Source organism: Poeciliopsis prolifica, unplaced genomic scaffold (genome assembly GCF_027474105.1).
Source record: "Poeciliopsis prolifica strain line A6 unplaced genomic scaffold, Auburn_PproV2 SCAFFOLD028, whole genome shotgun sequence".
NCBI lineage: Eukaryota > Metazoa > Chordata > Actinopteri > Cyprinodontiformes > Poeciliidae > Poeciliopsis > Poeciliopsis prolifica.
Genome location: NW_026562403.1, coordinates 1,952,019 through 1,977,779, shown reverse-complemented (window position 1 = coordinate 1,977,779; position 25,761 = coordinate 1,952,019). Strand labels below are relative to the sequence as shown.

At 38.7% G+C, this 25,761-nt stretch overlaps 1 protein-coding gene across 1 annotated transcript in view; it reads right to left on the bottom strand.

Annotated features, from left to right (window-relative positions):
* Positions 1-2,005: 2,005 nt before the first annotated feature.
* The window catches only part of kiaa0825 (KIAA0825 ortholog), a 128,394-nt gene continuing 104,638 nt past the window's right edge, over positions 2,006-25,761 (bottom strand). The window contains exon 23 of the mRNA XM_055049232.1: positions 2,006-2,419. Coding sequence (XP_054905207.1) covers positions 2,218-2,419 — 202 coding nt within the window. The 3' untranslated portion in view covers positions 2,006-2,217. The remainder of the gene's footprint in view (positions 2,420-25,761) is intronic.

Genomic DNA, 25,761 nt, shown 5'->3' with positions numbered 1-25,761 from the left:
TTATATTTTGTAATTCTGTAAACAAATATTTTCAGTACTGTAATTGAATCTGGAACCGGTGTTATAATATGTAATGATAACATATCTATCTGTTGTATAACTATGAGAATGACTTCTTGTTTGGGATCTTGAAGATTGTACGAGTGGCAATAAACAATCAAAAACAAACAAACAAACAAAAAAAAATCTGAAAGTGTTTTGTGTCCAAGCAGCCAAAACACTTGGCTGAAATCTGTGCTTTGTGCACTGGTTAAAAAAAAAAAAAAAAAAAAAAAAAAAAAAAAGAAAGAAAGAAAAACTTTTGTGAATAAAAGTCAAAATGGAATTTTTAATTAAAACCACAAAAAGCAAGAGTAAAGTTATTTTTGTTACTTGAGTCAGGAATCTGTTTATAGGTGAAGAAAAGTATTCTATGACAAAAATCACAGCAAATCAAAACCACACAAAAGCAAGACAATACTTGCTGAATTGTCTGTTAGAAATATGACAGTTGTCGATCAATTGTTGTTTTGCTGGTATTTGCGAGAAAGTGCAGAACGTGGAATCTGACAAACCACAACCAAACTTGAGCACTTGAAAATCAGACTGCCAAACAGCTCTGTTGTCAAAGCTGCATGCAACAAAAACCAAGATGTCTTTATTATACAATATTTGTATGCACACTGAAATTTAACATTTGACCTCAGTCAGATTGAACGAAAATAATCTGTGAACAACAGTTTTCAAGCTTTGGCAGAGATTCTCATTTGGATTTAGGTCTGGACTTTAACTGGTCCATTTAAAGACATGACTATCATTTAATCTACTACTGCTTTTCAATTCCAGTCTGGTATGACAAAATGATTTTTTATGGGTTTCTATCAGCAAGGTATCCCTCCCATGAAGATCAGATTTATTGAATGTGCAGCTATTTAAGTTATAATTTGTTCTTTCAAAAGATTGTCTCACCTGAGCTGTAGATCTCTGCAGCTCCTTCAGAGTTACCAAGGGCTTCTTGGTTCTCCTGACCCAGCCTGTTAGTTGAACAGCCATGTCTTTGTATTTTTGCAGTGCCATAATCCTGATGAAAGTTGTCACATAACCCTGCTTTAAACAACAATATATAAGCTTCCCATGACACGACTGTCATCTCATGCACGATACTTACTGACAGCTAGCAAGAAAGTGAAGATCAAAAGGTAAGTTAAATAGTTTAGTTTGACTTTTTTTCACAACTACCAAACAAGTTTTATTACATAAAATATAAGATATATAAAGACACAAGTTAAATCCAGACCCCCTTTTCATTGTAATATCTCTACATTTGCTTTTATTGTTTCTATACCAACATCTTTTTCAGTAGCAATAGTTATTTTCACATAGTAGAATTTAAAAATATTTTATTCAGACTAAAGAAAAGAAGCAATTGTTTTCTTTTAATTTGAAAATTAGATGGAGAAAAAATGCTTGTAAATACAGCATTAAATGATAATCCAATATACAAAAATTACATCACAAAGATGATACTATTTTATCTTAAAAAAAAGAACAATCCTTACTGAAGTACAAATGTGGTTGTATTTTAATGTGTAACATTTTACCTACAAAAATTCATGCAAATAAAAAAATATATGTATACAGATTTAGAAAAAAATATAATTAGCAATCGTCATACGCATGAATATTTTTCAAGTTTCCACTAAATGCTGACTGATAATTTATGGTGTGGCATATTTCTAGAACCCATCAAAAATCAAAACAGGTAATATTTTGCTTCCAAACTATATTGTTTGATATTTTCTCAAAAGAAAGCAAAAGAAAGCATGCTGACACTACCCACACAGTCTTAAAACACATCAGCTTGCTATAGTGATCACACAGTCCTATCTTGTCCCAGACAAACAAATCGCAACTCTTTATTTCCCGGAACTGGTTTCTGCAGATGTGCTCCAAAAAGATGAAAACGCACCTGATGCAGCATTGAACGACAGAGAGGATTTGTCTCAGGTGTGTGCAGAGAGAGGAAGGCACCGGCTCGTGCTCTCTTTTCTTGTGTCTAGTGTTTTTTTTGTTTTTGTTTTTTATTCCCTGTTTTTTGTGCACATACATACAAATTTCCAGTACATGCACAGGCCAACATATTCCCACAAATGTGTGAACAGGGATGCACGTACATGTCCACAAACAACCACCTTGAGAGCGCCAAGAGAATATAAAAAAATTACTACATAATAAAAACTACAACGGTGCGCGCTGTTGTCGGGCAGTACTTTTATCGCTGGGCTCTGCTTCCCCCTGGGTCTGATTTGTTGGTGTCTCATCAGTTCCAGAGGCATCTTGTGGTCCCGCGCTGCAGCAGCAAACAAAAAAGGCTTTCTGAAGTTCTTCCACCATTGCTCTCTCTCCATCTTCCAGCTCTGCATCCTCCTGCATATCCCACCTGGAGAGCAAGAAGACACAACAACAGCTGTTATTTTTCAGCAAACAGTTCTGAGGGTTAAATGAAAAACCACATTCAGCAAAATCTTCTGAATTAGACTCCTTTATGTTGTTTTGATGCATTAGGACTTTGCCAACATATTCGATAAGCTCCCAACCAAAGTGGTGTTATCTTTCTATATCGCTCCTCTAAATATATCTCACAAGCATGAGGCACCATGGGCCTGATTTAGACTCAGACTAAACGTCTATCCAAAACTCATGTTGGTGCCAGATTTTGTGTTGCCGACTTATGTTTGTACATTAATAAATTTCTGTTAAAATGTTTGAACATTAACTTGCATATTTTCCAACAGTAGAAAAGTTAAAAGAAAATAGTTGCTATTGCCTCTCTTTCTACAGTGAGTTGCTTGGACTTTCTGCAGAGAACCTTCGTACGCCAAACACAGCAGGGAATTTTGAAGATGTTTTTGATCAGGATTAGATAATGAGACAAGTCAGGATATTTTATGGAGTACTATTCAGTTCACTATACAAAAAGGAAAGAGTAGTAGGTCTGCTCCTTCTTGTAAACTCCACCAATCTAACACATATTGAAGAATAGAAAGGAGAAAGTTATTGGTAAAACAAAACTCTAACAAGTTCAATTTGCTACAAAATAATGGAAAGTAGGGTGGAGGCTTAGCTTCCAACAAGACAATGGATCGAAATAGTAACCCAGATGTGCAGTGAAAAAGGTTAGTTTTGATCACAGCCTAACAATCTGTTGCTATGGCCTAGTAAAGGTCAATAATTTGAGATAATCTTTAAAAAGATTTGCAAATTGATATTCACAGAAGATCTCCACCCACTCTTTTTACAAAATGGGCAAATTTCTAGTTGATGCCCCAAAAAACTTCACCCAACCTTTATCAAAGTATTGATATAGGTTGGGTGGGGAAATATATTGTGGTTTTATTTCTCAAAATCTTTGAAAACAACATGTAACTACATCTCTTCATTCAAATTATTCATCTCTTTAAATTGGTCTTTCAAAGTAAATCCCTGTAGTCTTAGAGACTTAGACTTAGACTTGACTTTATTGATCCCTTGGGAAGACTCCCTCAGGAAATTATAGTTACCAGCAGCTCACAGGCAAAAATGTGGCACACAGTAAGCATACACAAAAGAATACAAAAAAATACAAATTAAATACAAAACAAAGAATATAAATACAACACAAAAGGAAATTATAGCAATTTGGTGGATAGATTGACCAGTGATATGGTATTGCACTGTATGGTTTGGCCTGATAAATATGGAGTTCACATTTGTAGAAAAACTACTCCTTCTTCCCTCTGTCCTGTGTCACCTCTGACCCCCCAGTGAGGAGTTGTACAGTCTGAAGTACTGAAGTTTATTTGAAATGTGACAAAATGTAGAAAAATCTATGTTTAGAAGTTATTTTTTCAAGGCACAGTAGGTTAATGTTTTCTACAAATCTCTCTTATTTCTACCATAGACAAAATATCATTCAGCATCTTCAGAGCAATCAGTTGGGGTGAAAACATTTTTACAGAATGAAGTAATGCAGCTTCATCCCATTTAATCGCGTCTTCAGTATGTCTTCCTTATACATTTTCTAATTCTTCAAGCTACAGAGTTGGATGGAGGGCTTCAATGTGAGGACATCAAGGTTAATCTCGTTGTAATTCACTCACAGCATTTCGATTGAATGCCTTGACGAGCAACTGTGGTCAATCAAATCCACAAGGATGGGCTGAGGGCCGTCTTTGAGCCGCCGCATTACATTGCCTCCACAAAAGAATTATATCTATTCGACTGCAAATGATTGCATTTTCGTTGCAATCTTTCCGTCCCCTTTTATCCTGGTCTGCCTCCATTCCTACTTCCCTCTATTGCCTCTGTGAAACATGTGCTATATGTTTGTGCTTTGTTGATGTGTGTGAAGTGTACAGTGTATATAAGGGGGGAAGGAGGCAGGAGACGAAGAAAATCATATGTGTTCAATGCAAACTAACATTCAGAGCCTTTGAGGAAGATCTAGTCTTTGTAACAGATTGTGTCTAGACCAATTGGACATGATTTTGGCTCATTTGAATACAATTTAAGCATCGTAATTACCATCCAAGAAGTGGGTCTGTTTAAGGAAGTGTGCATTCTTCTCTGCATGCTAAGGTCATAAATTTGTTTTGAAGGGTCATTTGTGTATCAGTCACTTTTCTTACTATGCCTTTCCAAAGTTTTTACATCTTTCAAAGTATCCAATCATTTTTGAAGTGAAAAGAAAATTCTCCAATATTTTCAAATAAAATCATAAAAATATGACATGTGTCGGTTATTCTCTCAATTACAGTTAAAGCTGCAAGTCTTTCTGAGTTTTTATATACCAGATTTGCACATCAAGGGACCAACAAGTTTGCCTGTTTTTCTTCCATAAGTTCCATCAGACTGAATGAAGAGTGTCAATGAACATTATTTTCTGCCAGATATTTTCCGTTAGCCAGAGGCCTTAGGTTAGACTAGATCATTTTAAATACATGAACATGATTTGAGTCAAATTGTTTTGTCATTGGTCAGGCAGTGAGCTTAGTGTTTTTTCCTGCAGATGACCTTTCAACCCAGTTTGAAGTCTTTTGTAACACCTAACAGACTTTCTCTCTGGATTGATCTGTCTTTAGATCTTCCCACCCAACTCTTGCCAGCTTCAATGTGGTTTCTGAAATGGAGCATTACCGTGACATGATGACACCACCGCATTGTTTCATGGGATTGTGTCTTCAGCATGACGTACAGTTTTTTGTGCAGTTTTTGGCTGCCCACATCTGAGTCAAAAGCCCAATTCTGGTTTTCACAAGCCAGAACCTCTTCCGACGCAAGTCTGCTGTGTCCCTCGGATGACTCGTGACATACTCCGAAGGGACTTAGTTGTGGAGTGAATGGCTGATGTTCCATTGACTGAATATTCCACCTGAGCTATTGGTCTCTACAGCTCCTCCACAGTTATCCGGAGTCTCTTGGTTGCTTCTCCAATTCCTGCCATCCTTGCCCCTGTGAAATACACTTGACAGTTGTGTTTTGGTAGGTTGCCAGTTTTGCTGTACTCTTTCCATATTTGGCAAATGGAGTGAATAGTGCACTGAAACGTTCAAAGCCTGCTTTTGATAGAACCTTTCACAAAATATTTCTGTCATATTCCTACAAGGAGCACACAGCAGTTACCTTTCAGAAATGAAGTTGACAGTGCAGGACAATAGAAGATCCTTTTTGTCTGAACAAATGAGTCAAATTACAATTATACACCTTTTCTACCTTGCAGCTTGGCAGACCAACAAACTATCACCATGTCACTCCCTCAACTTGAAACACCAACTTACTTCTAGCCAGATCAGCCGATGCAGGGCTGTGATTACCTCACTATGTATCTCATGGGCATAAGAAAGACCAGATGTAAAAGCAGATTCTCCACAACTTTATCCTTGTCCACTGTGTTTCTTGTTTATGATGGTATTGGTTCACTCATGGTCACTATTGATATTAAGCCTACATCCCTCTGTTTACATATAAGGTGTAATGTGAAGGCAATGGACTTTATTTACAGGTATCCAAGAAAAGTGGACTGAAAACAATATCATACTGCACTCATCAAATTTTCATTTGTGACAATCATGTGCTACTTTGTGTATGTCTTAATGTCTAATGCCACAATCAAAAAGTTGGTGGCTGTAACACGACAAGATGCATAAATGTTCAAGTGGTGAGAATAGTTCATCGGTCCATAGAATGAGAAGATTGAAGAACAAAAAGGGAAATCACACAACTTGAAAAGAATTTACACCTGATGTTTTTATGAGTGACAAAGAATAAAATCAGTTCTGCCGAATGACCATTATGAGCTTCCAACACTCCCACATTGAGAACAATACAAATGTCACACGGCATGCAGATCGAGAGCAGCAATTGTACGAGGGAGAACAGCCAGCCAGAAGAATGGCACCCAATAAAAGAGGGAAAGAGGAAAAGAGAGAGATGGGAGAGCGGAAGGAAGACAGGAAGGTACGGTAAAGGTTTTTCAATGTTTAATTTTCAAATAGGATTAAGCAGAATGACATTTAGCTGAAGGTTACATGCTCAGCATTGTCTTAGCTGATATTGATATGCAGGAAGCACCCTGCTTGTCACCGGGACAAACACTGTTGATGAATGAGAAGTCTTTCCCTAGGAAGGTGTTAAGTGCAAATTTGAAATGAGAATGAGACAGAGGTAGAGAGAGAGAGACAGGGGGAAAAAAAATAAAGAGAACACACACACAAATCTGCGTACATACAAACAGAATTACCACAATAGTTGATGTAAACTGTCACTAGATAATGTTGGCAAAACTGTAAATTGTTGCGTAAGGTAAAAGGTTGCTGATTTGCCAGGACTGGTTGATCTCGTGCTGAACAAAAGACACAAGGTGCTTTGCGATGTGCATCTAATTTCAACAATCATGACACAACAACGCCTCTTAGAAATGCATAAGTAGGCTAAAGTTGACAGTAACTTCACTGTATCCTCATTTCGGCAACTTTTTCCCCAGAATTTACATCTTAATAAGGCGAGTCTTACCCTTTAATTCTTATGGGCTCTGCTCATTTCTCATGCATTAATACTGGAGCTGCTGACTTAGCTCTTCCTCTGAATACAGAATAGGACACACATATTAAGACTCATATATTTACAGGATTGATGCCACGAGAGATTGTCTCAGAGTGAGATGAGAAGGGCTGGTTCGGATCGGTTTCAGTGTGTGAGCTGTGCTAATCACGGGGAGGCTGCAGACATGAGACAGGCAGCATCCTTCCTGCTTCTTTTAGCTGAAAATGTATTCAACATCTTGCTGGAGATCAAGCAATAAAACAGTGCAGATAAAACCTCCACAAAGCTGTTTCTCCGAGTAGCAAAGAACTAGAGAAAATGTAAACTCTAAGAAGTAAAAGAAGTATTGCTTGCATTGAACTTGGTGCAAGTGAGCTGAAAGACAGAGCTTAGATCACGAGTCTGTGGCCAGTGGTTTCTTTAGCAGCTGTCTGTGGTTTCTCTCAGTGTCGGGGTGTTTGTACCACTCTGGCTGCAGTGCCTGCTCTGCCACCGGGACCTCTGTTTGTTTAAAAAGGCACGCCTGTCAAACAGAGAGTGCCACCGACAGCCAGACGCTCTGCTAAATGACTCTGACAGCAAGCTCTAATCAGAGGGTTTGCACATTGCCACAGGGCTTGGAGAATCCATCATAACCCAGGCCTAAATATTTAAAGCGCTAAACTTTCCAAAGGTCAGGCCTTTCCGTGGATGCCAGGGCGACATGTGTCAGTGAAGTGCACAGTGAAGTGGGAAGAGAAGCACATATCAACGGGGACACATGGAGAAATACAGAGCCGGCTACATTCATTGGATAGATTATGGACAATTCTGGGTTGCCCCTTCTGCACTTTCCTGTTCAGTTCAACCAGCGTTTTTTTGTTTTTTGTTTTTTAGGTTTCAGGCATGGGAACTGAGATTGGGCATTGACCAAGGTCAAAGTTATGTCTGGTGAACAATTTCTGTGCATTTTCTCTCGCATTTCTGCCCAAGGAAATCAGAATTTTACTAAATATCTAAGGTGATTATCAATTAAATTGGTAAACTGACATTTTAGCTCTTTTTGTGTTTTCCCTCCTTAATGCTCAGATTGTGGCCAGAGCATTCTATTCTATTCTAATTTTTCAAAGTTTTTACTTCACATGTTCATGTTTCTGATGCTTTCTCCTGAGGCATTTTGAGGCTTTTTACATAACTACAACATGGGTGCCAATAAATGTGAGCACCAACTTACTTCTAGCCAGTACAATTCAAACATTTAAATGTTTGAATTGTGCAAATCTGATACCATGTTACAGGCATCCTTTGGATTGTCAATCAAACTTTGAAGTGGTGTTGCAGTAGAATTTGAAAGTTTTATTCTCATATTTAAATAACTTCTCAGTCACTTGCATCGTGGCCTAAATGGCTACAACATGTAAAGGTGTCTCAGAAAGAACACTCAGATTGACACCATCGTTTCCAGAAACATTACAAACAAACCTCAGCTTAAAGCTATAAAAATATCAGACTTTCTGACAGCAGCGAGCAAGCAGTGGTTCTCTCTAAAGACAAATGAACCTCCTCAGCTATGACAACTTGACCAGGACTGGTTCTCCAAACTCAAGCAGCAGCTCTGTGGTGAGATCAGAGCTCCGAGTGTCTGGGTGTGAGTCAAAAGGTGAGAGCGGATAGATGTAGAGTACAAGATGTGGGCACAGATTGTGAGTGTATCGCAACAGAATAAGACTGAGTAAAATCTTATCTTAAGTCGTTGCAATTCAGTTAGCATTTAGTTATATAGTTTTAAAGATTACACAAATTATTCCAAAGGAAGTTTAAAAATGTGAATTAAAAGTTAAAGGGGAAAAAAAAAAGTAAAACCACAAAAAAGAGCAATTAGATAAGAATGGCTGTGGATCAGAATTTAGTCGATCAAAGACAACTGATGAGTTCACAATATAGGGCAGGAGGTCATTTCTTTAGACTCAGTTTCCAATGAGAAGCAAACATCCAATTCAATTTGGGTATGTGCCTGTGCGGGGCTATAAGCCAGAGGGATATTGTAACTGACAGCCATTGGACAGCTGGCTGGATTTGAATATTGACGAGACAGAGACTTGACAGAAGGGATTATGCTCTACCTTCTGACTTACTCGCTGCAACACTGATCCATTGTATTGTCAGATCAACTCAGCATCAGATCTACAGTATGTCCGGGTGACGTGGCGTTGCCACTCAGTATTAGACCCTACCTGGGATCCATCTCAATATAATCTCAATACAAAGTGATGTCCGCTCAAAAGCTGCAGGACACTCTGTAACACAGCCAGGATAGAAATATGCAGTATCACAGCAAATCTATGTCAAATGATGAAAAAAAAAAAATTCAATGCGCACAAGATAGACTGACTGACAGAGTTTGCATCACAAAACAAGAAAGAATGACAATAGCTGAGTCTGAACAGCTTGAAACTAATCTGATTCAAAAAATGTCTGGGTTTTTTTGTAAATATTTGAATATGTCTGCTTTTGTTAATACATTTTAGATAAAAAATAACTTTTATGGACTGATCTATTTATGACATTCAGCATTTAACAAAATCAGTTATGGCACAAATTTGGAGATGTCTGCATTTGTTATGTATTGCTTTCCAGCATTGATTTGCACCAAAACATATTTATCCTCAAGAGACAAAACATATGTCCATCCTGAATCTATGATCTCTGGACATTTCCAATCTGCTTATACTTCAAGACATTCATTAGTACAAATTAAAATTAATAAAAACATCCAGGCATCTGGAAATTGACACAATGAATGAAACACTTTAAACTGTCCTCCCCATGTCTTTGTAGAGTTTGTTAAATTTTTTTTTCATTACGTCAGACAACAGAACAGTGTGTTTGAGATGCTTCACAAAATATACACATCTCTACATGGTCTCTTCCAGTGAATTAAAGTATCATGAATGAACTTTTTTCAGGAATTGTTTCAAGGCAATATGAATGTGTTGGGATTGCCAAAAGGAAATGTTATATATGATTTCCAGAAAATTAGGAGCAGACAAGGAGTCACAGAGTGGTGTGCAATTTTAGTAATCCCCACCAGAATCTATTTCTGAACTCTCACCACATGCTAAACTACTGGTAAACCTGTCTCCAAGTTTTCAAGCATCACATGAATGAATCTGCACAATTGCTAGCCATGTGCATTGATGTTTATGTTTGTGTATGTGTGAGCGTGCATGTCAAAGACACTTTCTCAACCATATCAAACCGGTCTTGTCTCCCACCAAGCAGACATCCTCCCATCTCGAGGGCCGTCAAGAGCAGTCAAGTCATAGATGGCCTGATCAAAGGGCCTTGGACAGATCTGTGAAGGCCCTTTGAAAGGACATCCACAGTTACACAAGCTGACACGCTTTTTCTTGCTTGAGCACAAACACACATCTAGCCTCTGAGGCATGCGTGCTCACATGCGCATGTACAGAGGGACTCACACGAACACAAGACTTCAAACGGAGCTTGGTCTCTGGCTCCAAGTTCAAGCAATAATAAGCTAATCAGAAGGCACAGGCTGGCTTTTTCTTAAATCATCAAATGAAATGTCCAAGAACAGACAGATGTAAAGTAAAAAAAAGAAGTAGAAATGAGGGTGGGGGAATCATTTTAATATTGCAATATTTTAACTGAAGTAATCTAAAATATCTGACTGGATGGTGTAAAACATATCACAGATTCATAAGACAGTCGAAAAGACCCATAATTCAAGACATACAAGAGAGGCAGTACAGTGTGTGCTGCAGAAGAAGTTTTCCTGTTGGATGGAATTGGCAAATACTTACATTTCAATGGCTTGTAATTATTAACTGTGAAAGTTGTTATTGTCCAGATTAGAACCTAGTAAGGAAGATTTCAGCCTGTCATAAATCCAAATCAATTAAAGAAAGGATACCTAATCTACAAAGTAAAAGTAGGCATGGAGTAGGAATAAGAATGAAATGATTAAGAGAATATAAACTATCAGGCAACATTTTAGGAAATCATACATAAATGAAAACATTGAGGAATATCATTATAATTCATATTTCCAGTCAATGCATCATCTGTTTGAGGTTTAGCATCGCAACCACCAAATGCTACATAACGGGTGGGAAACAAGAGCAGTAAAAGTTCATCTAGCTAGCTAACAGTGACTTGTACAACATGGAAGCATATGTAATGACTTAGCTAATATTTTATTCTAATTGTGTTGTTTTACCATTGATATTGTAATGAATGTTGAGGCTTTACTAAATTGTGCAGCTCTATGAACGATACTGATTAACAATATTCAAAGATTTTGCAATGAAATGGGCTGCAGAAGTGAGTTAATAACCAACCCACACAGAGTAATTTACCACAATAGACAAATTCACTTTGCAATTAAACTAATTAAAAATTACACTAATCAACATTTATGATGCTGAATTGTGGTTGTTTTCAGAAGTAGAAGTGATCAATTTGGGTAATTCTTTCTTCTGCTTTTTTTTTACAGTATGATCTGAATATTCAAACCTGACATGCAATAAGCATGTTTCTTTTTATAGCTTAGCCATTCTACACAGTACAAAATATGCTAAAATAGTCCTTCAAAAATCCTGCTTAGATAAACAATTAAGTTTAGTTTTGTAGTTCTTTTAATTTGTGTAAATTAACCCCATGTATAAACATTTGAACTTTTAAGTTTGCGACAGTAACAAGACAACAAAATATTGAAAGGGTTTGAATACTTTACAAAATGTTGTGGCAGTGGATGGATTACAGTGTGTGTTTTGTGGGCCAAACCCCTCGACTCAGTCAGACTCCTTTTGTTTTTTTATTATTTTCATTTTCTTTTAAAGACATCAGACTATGTGTCATGTGACCAAATATCTCAAATCCCTTTGCTTGGCTGTTTCTCACTCCTAATTATTCTCTCTAGTCATCCAGGGGAAAGTTTGTGTAAATTTGCAGTGGCTTAATTACTGAATAATTTAGACCATGCTCCAAATTAATGTAGACATTTCCATATTAATATGTTTGCCTTCTGAGTCAACATTTATTTGTACTGTGGACAGGAAGGTAGCAATTACCATGGCACATCATAGCGGTTGTTCTGTTATTTCAGACATCATTATGCTGCTTGTCCACCGCAGTGTGACTGTGAGTACTTGTCTATAAGACACAGCTTGATACATTCCTCAGATATGCTCACTGTTCCTCTATGGCTAAGATCTTGCTCGAGGAGAAAAGAGTGAGGGGGAACTGTTCGTGTTTGACAAGGTGAGGTCCAATTTAGAACAGCTGCTGTTTTTGGACGCATTTTTATATGCAGGGAAAATGAGGACAACAGCAAGTATCCAAACACCTGCCAAGTCCACACACTGTCTCCTGGTCAGTACAGCAGAACAGGCACTGAGGTTTCTGTGTCCCAGAGGGTTGACAGTTCTTTGTCCCTTTTATCTTCCAACCTGACCCACCTCTCCCTCCACCTTGCCTCTCTCTCTTTGCTTGCCTCCGAGTCTCCCAACTGTTTGGCTCTTGTTAGGAGCTTGGCTTAACAGGTTGGCATCTTTCACTGAAACAGCACCCCCAGAAGAAGTTGTGACACTGAGAACTGTGGGCATGTGCAGGTACTTCGATGTGTGTGTGCGTGTGTGTGCCTGTGTGAAAGGGAGAGAAAGAGAGACCTTTCTTTCTTGAGCTGCAGTAAATTATTACAGCGAGCCCCTTCGTTAGGAAAGCCAACAGTCTCTGCTGTGTCCTATGTCTCCCTGTCTGACACCATTTCCCAAGTTCCCTTCACATGAGGAAAAACAAATATTTCCATCAGGGGACAAAAACCGCCCTCCTATATAAATCTATTCAGAAGGTTGAAAGTAAGCAACTTGAAAAACAACAAATGTCTTTGGTCATTATTGCAAATCAGGCACTTCATGGCATAAATCTTGAATGAAAATCCTTTTTAAAAATATGTTGGCCTGATTGGTTGTGTAGTAGGTAAGTCAGGTATTTAACATTGGCAAGTACCTGCAACCAAACCAACATGCCTGCAATGCTCCAAATTTTGTAGATGTTTCAACAATAGTCAATGACTTAAAAAAATGTGTGACATTTTCCTTCACCCTTTTAAATGAGACACACTCTGTACACCATAATAAAAACAATGAACTGGAAATCTGTCAAATTAAAAACAGTCCCTGTTAATTTTGATGCAACAATGTCAGGTGTCTCAGACAGCTAAATATAAAAGGGTTCAAACTTTGCAGCGTCTAAGTAAGTCCAAACATTAATCCAAAGAATGATCTCAGGAGACATAGTTTTTCAATCGTTTGGCCGAAGTCCAGAATGAAATCTTCCCGAAAATCTGTGGGCTCATCCGAATAAGAGGAAGCACTAGTGTCCTCAAAATCTGGCACATTTTTACTACCAACAATCTTCCTTTTCTCCAATCACATTTATTTGGTTTTAGATTGAACTGCAGAAGACACGAGAAACTAAAAATGTACAAAGCCACATAAACCTGGTATTATAACGTAAACAGTATAGATCCTTGGTAGATGTTTTACATCCACTCAGCTAAAATGCAATCTACAGGAAGACTACCTTTCCTCAAATCATGAACCATCCTCTAAGGTCCTGGTGAAACCACAACTCCTCATTCCACCCTCTGTTGACACCAGGTGATCTGTACATCCACAGGTTTCTTTAAAGAACAAATATGAAAGCCTGCCAGAACACACAACCTGCCTCCGTGCCTTCTGCCTGTATTTGGGTCTCCTCCTTTAAACCTTGTCACCAAATGCATAAAATATAACCTATGAATTAATGAACAAAGACGATGCAGATAGTCTTTAGATTTTGCCCTCCTCACACACACTAGCGCAAACACAGAGAACAAGAATTCCCTCATCCAAGCTCCCCACTGAACAGCCTACAGAGGAGGAAAAAAGTTATTTGTTGTTATTTCACCTCAGTGTGCTAGCAGGAAATAATCTATGACTTATTCAAGACTTTCTCTTTGTCATTTGTGCATATATCAAGTGGAAACTCTGCTAAAGAGTGGTGAGGCTTGAGAAGCTGCAAAAGTGACAAAACTTTAGTTTTTCAGCCTACCTGTCTATAATTTTCAAGCGGCTACAAATAAACTTCCTTTTTCAGCATTTCTGTTTTTTTTTTTTACTCATGAAAATTTGTGCCTTGGCTTTGCTGGATACATTCTTGGTGTGGTTGATTTAACTTTGTTATTGTAACAGTTTAAGTAATCGCATAAACTAACTAAAGTAGATGTAGAAGTAAAACACATTTCTTTGTTTTTTTAAACATTTTCAGAGGTTTACTGTCAAAAAATAGTTTCTTATGAACCAGTAAAAAAAGAGAGGGGCTGATCTGAATATTTCAGAAAATGCTGATATTCTCATATTTTTACCCGAAACAACCTCTCAGGTCAACAGAGAATGGCGAGAAAAAGGACCAAGGTGTGAGAAATACTATCTCTGAATTCAAGTCAAGGACCACACCAGGTGCCACTGCTGTCAGCTAAGAACTGAAAGTGAAGCTACAATTCACAAAAATTGGACAGTACTGGTTGGAAAAATGTATTTTTTTGCCCTACACATTTACAAAAATATTGTAGTGTCTGCCTATTTCTTTGGGTTTGGCTAAAGTAAGTCTTGCCATGATTTTGTCTGGGGCAGTGCAATACTTCTTCGTCTTCACTACAATACATTATACTGTTTCTTTCTTCTTTAAAGCAAATCCTGCCAAGCAATTCCTAAGCAACCATTTTTTATTAGAAAACAAAACATATTTGATTTAAACTGCAGAAATATTTGCATCACTTTCAGGCACCAGTTTGGCCATACTGTAAATTTAAGTGTAAAGGCTCCATTCATAATGACATTATTAGGTGTGGCTCCTGTGGTTTTACAGTTGCCAGTGTCTGCAATGAGCTGATTAGTCCATGTGGAAATGATCTTACCTTTCTCTGTGTGTGTTTTTGCATATGGGCGTGCACATGCGTGTGTGTTGTATGGCTGGGGGTGCTCTGTTATTGTCTATCAGACGAGGGCCTTGTTCTTTTACCATTTCAAACAGTTCAATTTCTACCATGCTAATGGCATTTTTAGGGGGTTAAGGAGATAAATAAATTTGTACTGTCAACTCATTTAAAATCAAATGCCACTTAATTATAGCTGTATGTGTTTTCAAACACTTTGCATAATTTATTGTTCAGCTCCATCCTAATCTCCCGATCCTTATCGTGTCTGCCCTATTTTACCTCCTATGTCCTTATAATAAAATCATAATGCACCCTCTTTCAGTTTTTCTTTCTGCTTTTTACTGCCAACAGCAGTGTGAAAGAGATAAGGAGGGCGATGAAAAGATGTTTCTTTTTTTTAAAGTTATGCCTCACCTTGTAGGGATTTGATGTAAAGGTCTATTGTCAGCTCAGGAGAGCACAGTGTGTCTGCTCTCTTACACACAGCCCTCTGGCAGTTTTGCATTTCTTACAAAACAAAATACAAACAGTGACAAAGTCTATGAAAGGAACAGCGCAACATCATGATTCACAATCCGCTTGTAGGCTTACCTATCAGGAAAACAAATGCAAGCATGACATCCCGATTAGATTTTGTTTTGCCTTCATCCACATGATTGTCATGAAGCTTCTGCTGTTTAGCATTTGTACTGCACAGGTATTTCCTCTCAGTTCTTTAAAGCTTCCGTCTACAAAATTAAATAATTGCACAGTCAAATTTCAGAAGAGGAATGATAGATGGTTTGAAAACAATTTAACAAACCAATCTGCATGATGCATATGTATTCAGCATCACTGAGTCAATGTGTTGTATTTCATTTATAGCTGACAGTTGCTTGGAGTATGTTTTGACTTGGCTTGTGTGTCTCTAGGTCATGTGGACACATTTGACCTGAACTGTACTGATGTACTTCTGACTGACTGTTTCTAGCTTTTACCCTGCTGGGATGTTCTGCCTCAAGTATTTTGCCGCTAATAGTTCTTTCTCTTAAGCTTCCTGCTTTCAGCTACATACAAATTCATTCACTACAACCAGTTTTTTATGTTCTCGATGAAAAAAAAAAAAGAATCCCCACAACAAGAGCTTCTCTCATATATTAGCCGTTTCTCTTTAAATGGCATTTAGGAGATTTTTCTTTCTTTCAACAATGATGTTTTTCTTTCCAGTGTTTCATGCAGTCACATTTTCATAAGTGTGGGAGCAATATTTATCATGTGAAGAGAATTTACCAACTGAACGTTGGATCACTGTACCTCCTCCAGAGTTACCAAGGGCAAAAGGTCAATTCTTTCATTAATGTTCTCTGTCAAGATGTCTTTTTATTTAATAATAAAGTATGTGCACACATAGATTATTTTATTTATGATTCTGAGGGGATGAGAAGCAGACCCTTCTGAGATGTACATTTGTAATATTTCCTTTTGTGTTGGCCTTTCACATGAAGAACTTTTATAGTATATTGAACTTTGTGACTGTACCATGAAAATCTGCAAAACAATTCATGGTACGGATGTATTTGCAATGTGGTGCACATTGCAAAAACAAAAATCGACTGTAAAGATTGAGTTACCAATACAAAATGTAAAGGAAGCGCACACCAGCTTTGCATTTGCAGCTCTTATTACTTTGTATTCAGAGGGCATTATGTGTTGTACAGCTGCAGCTGCTGAAGGGAGTGGTATAGCAATTGCCCTGCACAGACTGGATCAGAAGCCAGATGTGATTCTTTAATCAATGAATTTGGAAAGATTATTCAACAAAGTACAGCAAACAAAACTATTGTTGAAGCGTGTAAATGGAGCAAGAAACATTAGCAAATTAATAAACAACTGCTAAAGAAAGCAAAAGCAGACTTGGGCTGGTACTGATTTGAAAAAAAAAGTTTTTATGAGGGACTTCATTGACTAAAGTCACACACAAAAGGATGGTATACTAAATTAGGTAATGATGTGAAACCTGAATTTAAAGCCAGTTAATGTCAGAAGTTCTCACATTTTGTTTCCAATAAAAGCTGGACTTGGTCATGCTCCTGATGCAAGTCCATACAAATTTAGCAAAGCCCTATCAATCTCTAACAGGAATATCAATAAACATAAAATGAAACGAATTACTTTGCCTACCTGAAAAACTGTGCACAAGGCAAACTGTGTCACACAGTCAGTGTTTTTACATAAGCGGCAGCTAACCAGGTAATTGATGGGAGGAGCATGCAGTTGTGAATCCTCTCTGGTGCCCTTCCATCCTGGGCCAGACAATGGACCAGACAGGCTGAGGCTTAGTATATCACTGAGGTGCCCAGCAGACAGATACAAGTCAATAGAGGGATGTTGCTTCTGAATATTCACTCAAGTGTTCAGTGGTGGGCTGAATATGAATTAGCACAGATAAGTTTAGTCAAAACTTTCATTGATGCATTCCAAGGAATTTCTAGAAGAAATTAGGAGAGAGGAAGAAATAGTTAAGCTAATGAAAGTGTTAGTAAAAGTAAGTTAGAGCGACTTCAGAGGTTGGTCACATTTACTCCGACAAGCAATGGGATACAGCCAGTGGGAGTTTACAGCCAAGAATTCACAGCAGATAAACTAATTTAGTTTACAGTACAAACTTCAGATGGACACCTCCATAGATAATTACAATAAGTATATTGTTTAGCCTTAGAAAACCATCCATCATATATAGTGCAGCCCTTCCAAACACACTCCCCATGGAGAAGCATAAAGATATTGCTATCGAGTTTTCAAAATGTCAGGGCTATGGAAACCATTGTGCAATTACATAATGATTATTGCAAAAAACTTTCTCGCCCTCACTCAGAGTGGCTGTAATATGCAATGGATGGCCATGGGGGTTCATTAGTGAGAACAGGCTGCTGTTGAAAAGCTCCAGTTTCACCTCTGATCCCGCCTAATGTGATTTGGACTCGAGATTGGTAGTGGAGAGATTAGATGCCGGCTCACCGCAGGGTGGGAACCGGAGAAGAAGACATACATCAATGTTGTTTGTGTTCAAAATCAAATGTCTTCGCACCTCTAATTTTCTCTGAAGTCTCTGCAACAACAACAACAAAAAAAACTGTCTTGAAGGAATTTATAGTTTAATTTGTTTGGCAGCGACAGAAAATTGGTGGACTGGTTTGTTACTCTCAAACTTACTAGACCACTGTTTGGATGACATGGTTTCGTCTTCCAATTCAACATATCAGCTTGCTTGTTTTGGAACTGCAGACTCAAAGAGTTAGCTACAGATGACAACTGGGTTAGCATTCGCCTCTTATTACCTCAGGTTGACCCCAACAGCCTGAGCTGCCAGTTGTAATGTCAACCTACTTCCTCTCAATTCCTTTCCATTAGTTTCCCACTCTGTCCAGCTTTATCCATATAGCCACTGTTTTTACCTTCTCCATCATGTCTCTTACTCCTGCACTTTACCTCATCCTCCTTTCCTTGCTCATTAGGTCATACTTGTGGTGATTTGTCAGAGTGGCTGTGTTGATTAATAGGCCGACAAAGCCCCTATATTAGAGGGCTGTCAGCGGGGCTCCAGAATGCCAGAGCGGTCCTGCTGAGCCCCCCTCACCACCCAGGTGGCCCCATTTGGGCTAAATGAGCTGTGAAGGGTCCTGGCTATGCCGCCTGCCCCACACTAAGACTTTATGCACAAACACACGTTCAGGCATTGACACATGCAGGCACACAAACACACACATGCATCGACGTTGCAAGTGCACATGCAGGCACGCTCACGTACTCAACACCCTGGCTCTCACTGCCACGCACCCCTGCGCTCCCACATGATTTGTCACACTCCATCAATAGACAATAAGTTACTGCCAGTCTAGCCTGTCAATGGGCCCTGTCTTCAGCAAACCCCTCTCTATGCTGTCTCCGACCCTCAAGGGTATGGGGGTGGGGTGGAGCAGGAAGAAAATGGTGAGCATGCACTGGTAAGTATGAAGAAAGATTGGAATAAAAAAAAAAGAGTGAAAGTGTATGAGTAGAGGAAGTGTTGTATGTGGGTGAAGAGGAAGTGGAAAAAAAGAGGAGTGACAGAGAAAGAACAACCAAATGCATGGAGAAAATAGCCAAATTGCTTTTGTGTGTGTCCAACATTCCATTGGATGTTTGTCTTGTTGCACAGGTGAGGAGCCGGGTTAGGGGAATGTTACCCTAAGCCTGTGTATTTCCTGTATTCATGGACTGAAATGGTTCGACTGCTTCAAGCCAATCACTTGGCCTTGGACTCAGAGGCGGGATGTGCACTTGAGTGCACATCGATGTGAACGGTCCTCTTTGCGAGATTATTTTTTGTTTCCCCCTAAAGTAGAGGGAAGAGACCTTGGTGGATGAGATCATACTTGCGAGAACACATGAGCGGACACGCCTTCCCAATGATTCAATCGAATAATGGGCTCGGTGTGGAAAACTGGAATTCGTGAAGGTCAAAAAAAAAAAAGTATAAACGATAACATCCACCAATGCAGGCTACTGTTTCGGCTTCGACAATGTCATTAATGCTGGCCGGCTTCCGCTCATCATCAACTGACCTCATCAAATACACTTCATAATCAGGCTGTCCTTAACAGACAGATGGGATGGACCCTTTAGTAAATGACAGAGCAACTGGTATGAAGTGATTCTTTTAAAAGACTACTCAGTGAACAGGTTATAGCACATATAGTGCTCTGTGGTGCTTTCCAGGAAGACATACTTGGTTAGACATCTGGAGAAAGAAATAGAAACTGCTATATCTTACCAAATACTATTTAATTGTACTAATGATGATGCAAAATAATTATATCTGCAATGATTATAGTCATTATGAAGTCGTTATTCCTGAGACTGTTGGAAATTTGAAAGGCGGATAGATACCCTGTCTGAATGGGCAGCTGTTACTGAAGATGTAAGCAACAGACAGCCCTACCATGCTGGCAATATGGACGACCATGAAATTAAGACCCAACGTATAGTAATTATAATGACAATGAGCTTTGTCTGAAGTGTCAAGTATCAATCTAACACTTGCCAAGAAGCTTTCATATCATAGCTAATAGGCAGTTGGTGAGCTAGGCTGCTGCCAACCACCGAACCGGGCTGTTCATGAGTTAGCCCTTGTCATTGTGCTTAGTGCTTGATGTAACAGTAGCACACACATCAGTTACATGTGCCCCCATGCAAATGAGTGCATTAGAGGAGACCTCAGAGAGCGGAGTGTGGCCAATAAATTTAGTCGGGGTGAGAAATGTAGCTTATACCATGCGTGTCCAACCCCATCTATTTAACCTAATTACACACACCATACTAGGTAATAAAAGTCTGCATGCCATCAATTCTGACACCTCATCCAGGGCACTGCAAGGAATGTCTATTAGGATCTATAAATCCTCAGTATGGAGATGTTCCCCAGGAGTAAGGTGTGTGCAAAGGTGTCTCTGTGGGCGGGCCGTATCAGCCCTTTGAGTGCTATGTGTTTCTGACGGTTAAGTCTGCAGAGACTCCCATACATTTATGGTGCATGTGTCTTTTTAAACTATATGTGCTCTTATCATGCAACTCAGCACCCTGAATTAAGACTTTGAAGTCAGCTTTGGGAAACTGGACAGCTGTAACAGACACTCAAAGACTTTGTTGACAGAAATTGGCCAATTTAAGTTCGATGAGTTCTCACCCATAGCTGAAACGTTGGTTTCGTCTTCCAATGTTCTAATCTGTTTACTGTGACATACTCTGACATGTCTTAGTATATATAGTGCTGTCTTAAATTTCTCATATTTCAAAATTAACTCCAATTTAGAATATTGAATACATTGGAGTTTAAAAATATTATTTGTTCTAATTTAAATGTTGTTGTTATATCTGTAGAAACGGCAATGCAACGGTTTTGGGGAAAAATCAGTTAGAAAAAAGTGTCCTACTATTTCTGATTGATGCATCTTCATACAAAGGGTGATAACAACGGATGAGTTCAACCATTTCTCTTTGTTGGATCTATTCCAATGTGAAAAAAGATAAAACAATGAATAGTTTGATTCAAACAGCCATAGAAAATGTGAACCATTTTAGTTTTGGCTGGCCCATCTTCCCACCCAGGTGCTTCATGTCAACCATCGACAAGCCCGTCACGCCTCAGACCAGGCAGAACATGGCTGCTGGTACTTTTCACTTTCACGCTTTGCAATGAAGCAAATGTCCTGTGTTTTAGCCATAGAAGGCTGAGTAAACAGATATGGTCACAGTAACTTCACTTGTAGTCTGCTTTGTCTAAAGTACACCTGAAAGTATGGCAGACCCCTATCTGTGGTTACAGGCTGAAGATGAAATGTTAAGATGAAGGACAACTGACAGAGAAGGAAGAAGAGGAGTGAAAAACAAATAGCTAAAATGTGATGTGCACACATTTAAACAAGTAAAAGCTTCCTGCGTCTATATGTGCGGGGAGTCTGTGTCTCTCATGCACGGGTGATTTTTTTGTATGTTACGCACCCCGCTGCCAATTTCTAGCTCCAGCAACAACAACAAAAAAAGAAACGGTGGGGGCAAAGAAATAAATAAAAGGATCACCACACCTGGATTTCCACTCCAGGATGTCATCCATGGAATTCAGCGGAAAAGCTAATCCATCAAACTCTCTTTTAAAAAGACGAGTGTGGGTGTGTGAATTTTCTATTAAAAAGGATTACTCCATTACCAAAACAAACCTAAAAGCCAAGCTTGGAATACACGGATTGGTAAATTGATTTATGGCTGATTTATCTCGCACAAACCTGAGGCAGTGCCGGCTTTCGCAAAATACAGGCTTTGAGTCACAAACAATTACTGTTTCATAGAACTGCCTAAGGAATGATGGTAAAGTCACAGCAGCTGGTGTCAGTACATCAAACCATTGTGGCCTGTATCACTGTGCAAAATGCTAATTGGTTGTGATTGATAGAGAGCTTAGTTGGGATGGGGGATGAGTCTTATTTTGAAAAACGCAAACCTTGCTGAGCTGAAAACATAAGTACGTTTTCACACATCTCGAGATCTGAAAACAAGAGAGACTCTCACATGCAATATTTTCATGAACACAGACAGCCACACACAATGCCAGTTTAATGTTAATTCATGCTGTTGGTTTATGAGGATTATACTCTCTTTCATTGTCGCATGTTTAGTGCATTGGACCCCATCTCTTCTGCCGAGCACTAGGCTTCAAAGCTACTCCAGTGCAATTGTTGCCTCAGTCACCTATTACAAACAACACACTTTTAGAGAAAAGGCTGTAATTGTGCAAAAGTGTGGCACAAATGGCTTTCTAACATTACTGTATGCCTTTCTTCAATGCCAACCCCTACACAAGACCCTGAAAGCTCTCCTCAATTGAAGTTTGGCTTTCATCCAGCATAAAAGCTATGTTTGCAATTGAGCTTTGGCGCTATACCTTTTCTCGCCTTTACCTCCACCCTGTATGCCTTGTTTTATATGAGTGCACAGCAGCAATGGCTTGAGTAATGGCTCCAAAATGCTTTTTTTCTCCTTGCCTGAGCAGGAATCACTGTTTTTGTGGGTCATGTAGAGGTAACTTTGGGACACGTACAACTCATACAGAGTATTGCTATTTCTAATTCTCCTGTATTTTTTTTTCTTTTTTCCATCTCTATTCTAATGGTGAAACCATTCTGCAGTATTCAACAGGCCCCATAATTTTGCCTAGCTCACAGCAATATACAGGCACTGTAAAAGTAAGAGAACGAGACAAAAGAAGAAGAAAATCACAGTGGAGGGACGAGAGAGAACAAAGGTCAACCACAGAGCTTTTTTTCTGTTTGGAAATGTTAAAATCAAAGAGAAGCTTCTTTCTGTAAGGGGGCTTGCTGGCGGGTTGTGGATTTCCCACTGCTGTTGAATGTACTGGGGTCTTCAACAAAATCAAGGTTAGTTTAAAAGAAAAACCTGATGACTGTTTATGAGTTAACATGAGTTAAAACAGCACACTTAACAGGACTTGTTGCCACTTTGCACTTAGCACCAGTCTAATGAAGGCTGCTTTAGTGTTGAAAAGGTTATATAACAATTTCTTCTTTTGCTCTACCTTCACTCTGTATGTTAGTATTAAAATAAAAACACATTTAATAAAAAAAAAAAAACTGATTCTGCTTGCCTTCTTTATATGTTCAAAATGGACACAGGAAGTGCCTTCAGGTCAGACCCCCATCGTCTCACCTACTACTGACGTAACGTCCCCTGACACGTATCTTCTCTCACACATTAGGCACGTTGAGGGTGCGAGCATGCATCTGTGTGCATGTTTGTGTGTGCGCATGTTCAGAAGTGGTTAGAAGCACGAGCAGGCTGCAGACAGTGGCCACTGGGAAATCAAGGAGCACTTTGTCATGCATCCTTAAATGTGTGACACTGTCTCTCGTGAGACAGAGCCTGATTGGTCTACGAGGCATCAGAGAATGATGGGTGAGTGATGGCCTCAGGGGTATATGTGTGCATCGTGTTGAATGTGTGTGTGCGTGTGTATACGTGTCTAGAGGTTGGAGACACAGGACAGAACTGTGATGTCTGGGTGGTACCCTGTCAAAACCAGCTGGCAACATGTCATAATGTTACCATTGGGGATCATACGGCACAAGAGTCCCCAGCTTCACAATTCACATTGTTTTAACCCATATATGATCCAAGTACAAATAAAGAGAGGGTAGAACAAGCCTTTAAATCCACCATTCACACTTTAGAAAGTGATTTGTTCAACCAAAGGTAATATATGTCAAACTATGAAACACACATGCACACGCCAAAGACAAATAAAGCACACGCTGTAAACAGAATTAAAGTTTCTGTTAAACTTTCACATTTACTCAACATTCTTTGCTTAATATAAATGTGAAATTGTATGAAGTAATTGTTGCTTAGATGAGTTTGACATGAAGACATAATGTGTCTGTCTTGCATGCATATTCTTTGTTTTTGTTGTTGCTGTGTTTCACATTTAAAATGTTCTTTAAGTATCTGTGTGACTGAAAACATGATCAAATCTACATATGACTCGTTTGGTGATTGCCGCAACGATGCCAAACTGTAAAATGCAAAAAAATGTTTTGAAAAAGTTTGGAAAAAAGTTAATAAATTCCCAGTCTACACCCCATATCAAAAAAGATTCTGAGTGATCTCATTACAAGTAGTTAAATATAACTACACATGTAAATGCCCCCAGGATGCACTGAAGAACCAGAAGCTTAAACTATGTTCATCACTGAAAACTGAAGGGTTAGTGTTTGGTTTCTTACTTTGCTTGTCCAGTGTTGAGGACAAATTGTGTCCATCACTGTCAAGATCCACTACCAAACTAATTAGCTAGACTTAAATAGCCTAGTTAGTAAAATATGACAAATTCCAGAGGTTCTATGACAGCAGTCCTTTAAACAGCTCTAAAAGATATCATATCTTCATTGATCACGTGGAATATAAATATATAAATAGAATGAGACACATCAAAATAAATATGTCAGACAAGACATTCAGATTTATACTGAAGGGGCAGACAGCAGAAGAATTGTGCTTCTTCCAGCAAGCTTTATGGAAATTAAGTTTCTGTCTTCAATTCTGTAATAGAGCGGTGACCTTTCTAAGCATCAGTCATACTTAAAAAAGTTAAAAAATAAAAGTTTTTAGTTTGAAAATTACTACCAAACCAAAACCAAAATTAAAACAAAATTGATAATGAAACAAGTTTCCAGTGGACAGATTTTTAAAAGTAATAAGCAGTTTGTTCTTTAAGAAAACTTCCCATTCTCAATACCAGCCTAACCTTTTCTGCAATAAGAGGATGAAAAGCCAAGAGATGCAGCCAGTTCATCAAAGTTACATAAAATAGCTATTCTTCTTTTTTTTTTTTGTTAAATAAAGTTACAAATGTTTGAAAAAAAATATACAGAGACATGAGCTAAAGTTGATCAATTTTGTCACTGTACAAGTCATGGTTTGTTTTTCAGTGGAAGGCCTAAAATCCAAAACCAACAGAGGGCAAACATATTTATCAGCATGGCCCCAATATTTACTGTCTCCTAATCAGCTGCTGACCTGGTCCAGACAATAGCCTGTCGCTTTAGGGTGAGTTTATTTTTATTCTATTTTGCTCCTCCCGTTTCATCAGCAGACAAGGACTGGCATGGTGTGAGAGCAAGTGTTTAACTCTGCCTTCGTGGTCTCTGGTTCTGATCGATGGAACCGCCGCTTTCCACTGGAGAGGTGGAGGGAAAGGGAGTGAGAGAGACAGAGGGAGGATTTGCGCTGGCATCGCATTTTTTTTGTCCAATTAATATATTGCCAGTGTGTTGCGTATTTTACATGACAAAGGAGGGTAATATTAAACTGCCATTTGTAATGAAAATGCACTTTGCAAATTAAAAAGTGCAGAAACCCAATTTTTCCCACCTCTTTAGGAAATAAACAGTCCTTAACCAATTAAAGTGCATTGTAATAATTCTGTGATTTATTGCAGGTTGTTTAACTTTCAAAACTCAGCTAACCTATATTAAGGTCACAATCCATCATGTCTTGCATGGAGTGCTGTGGAGTAATGGCTGTTGTATTAGCTGCTTTTGATGATAGTATGAAAGAAGTATTAGCACTTGTCAACAAAACTGCTTACAACATAACATTAGCATGCATGAGCTGCGTCGCCTATTCATTAT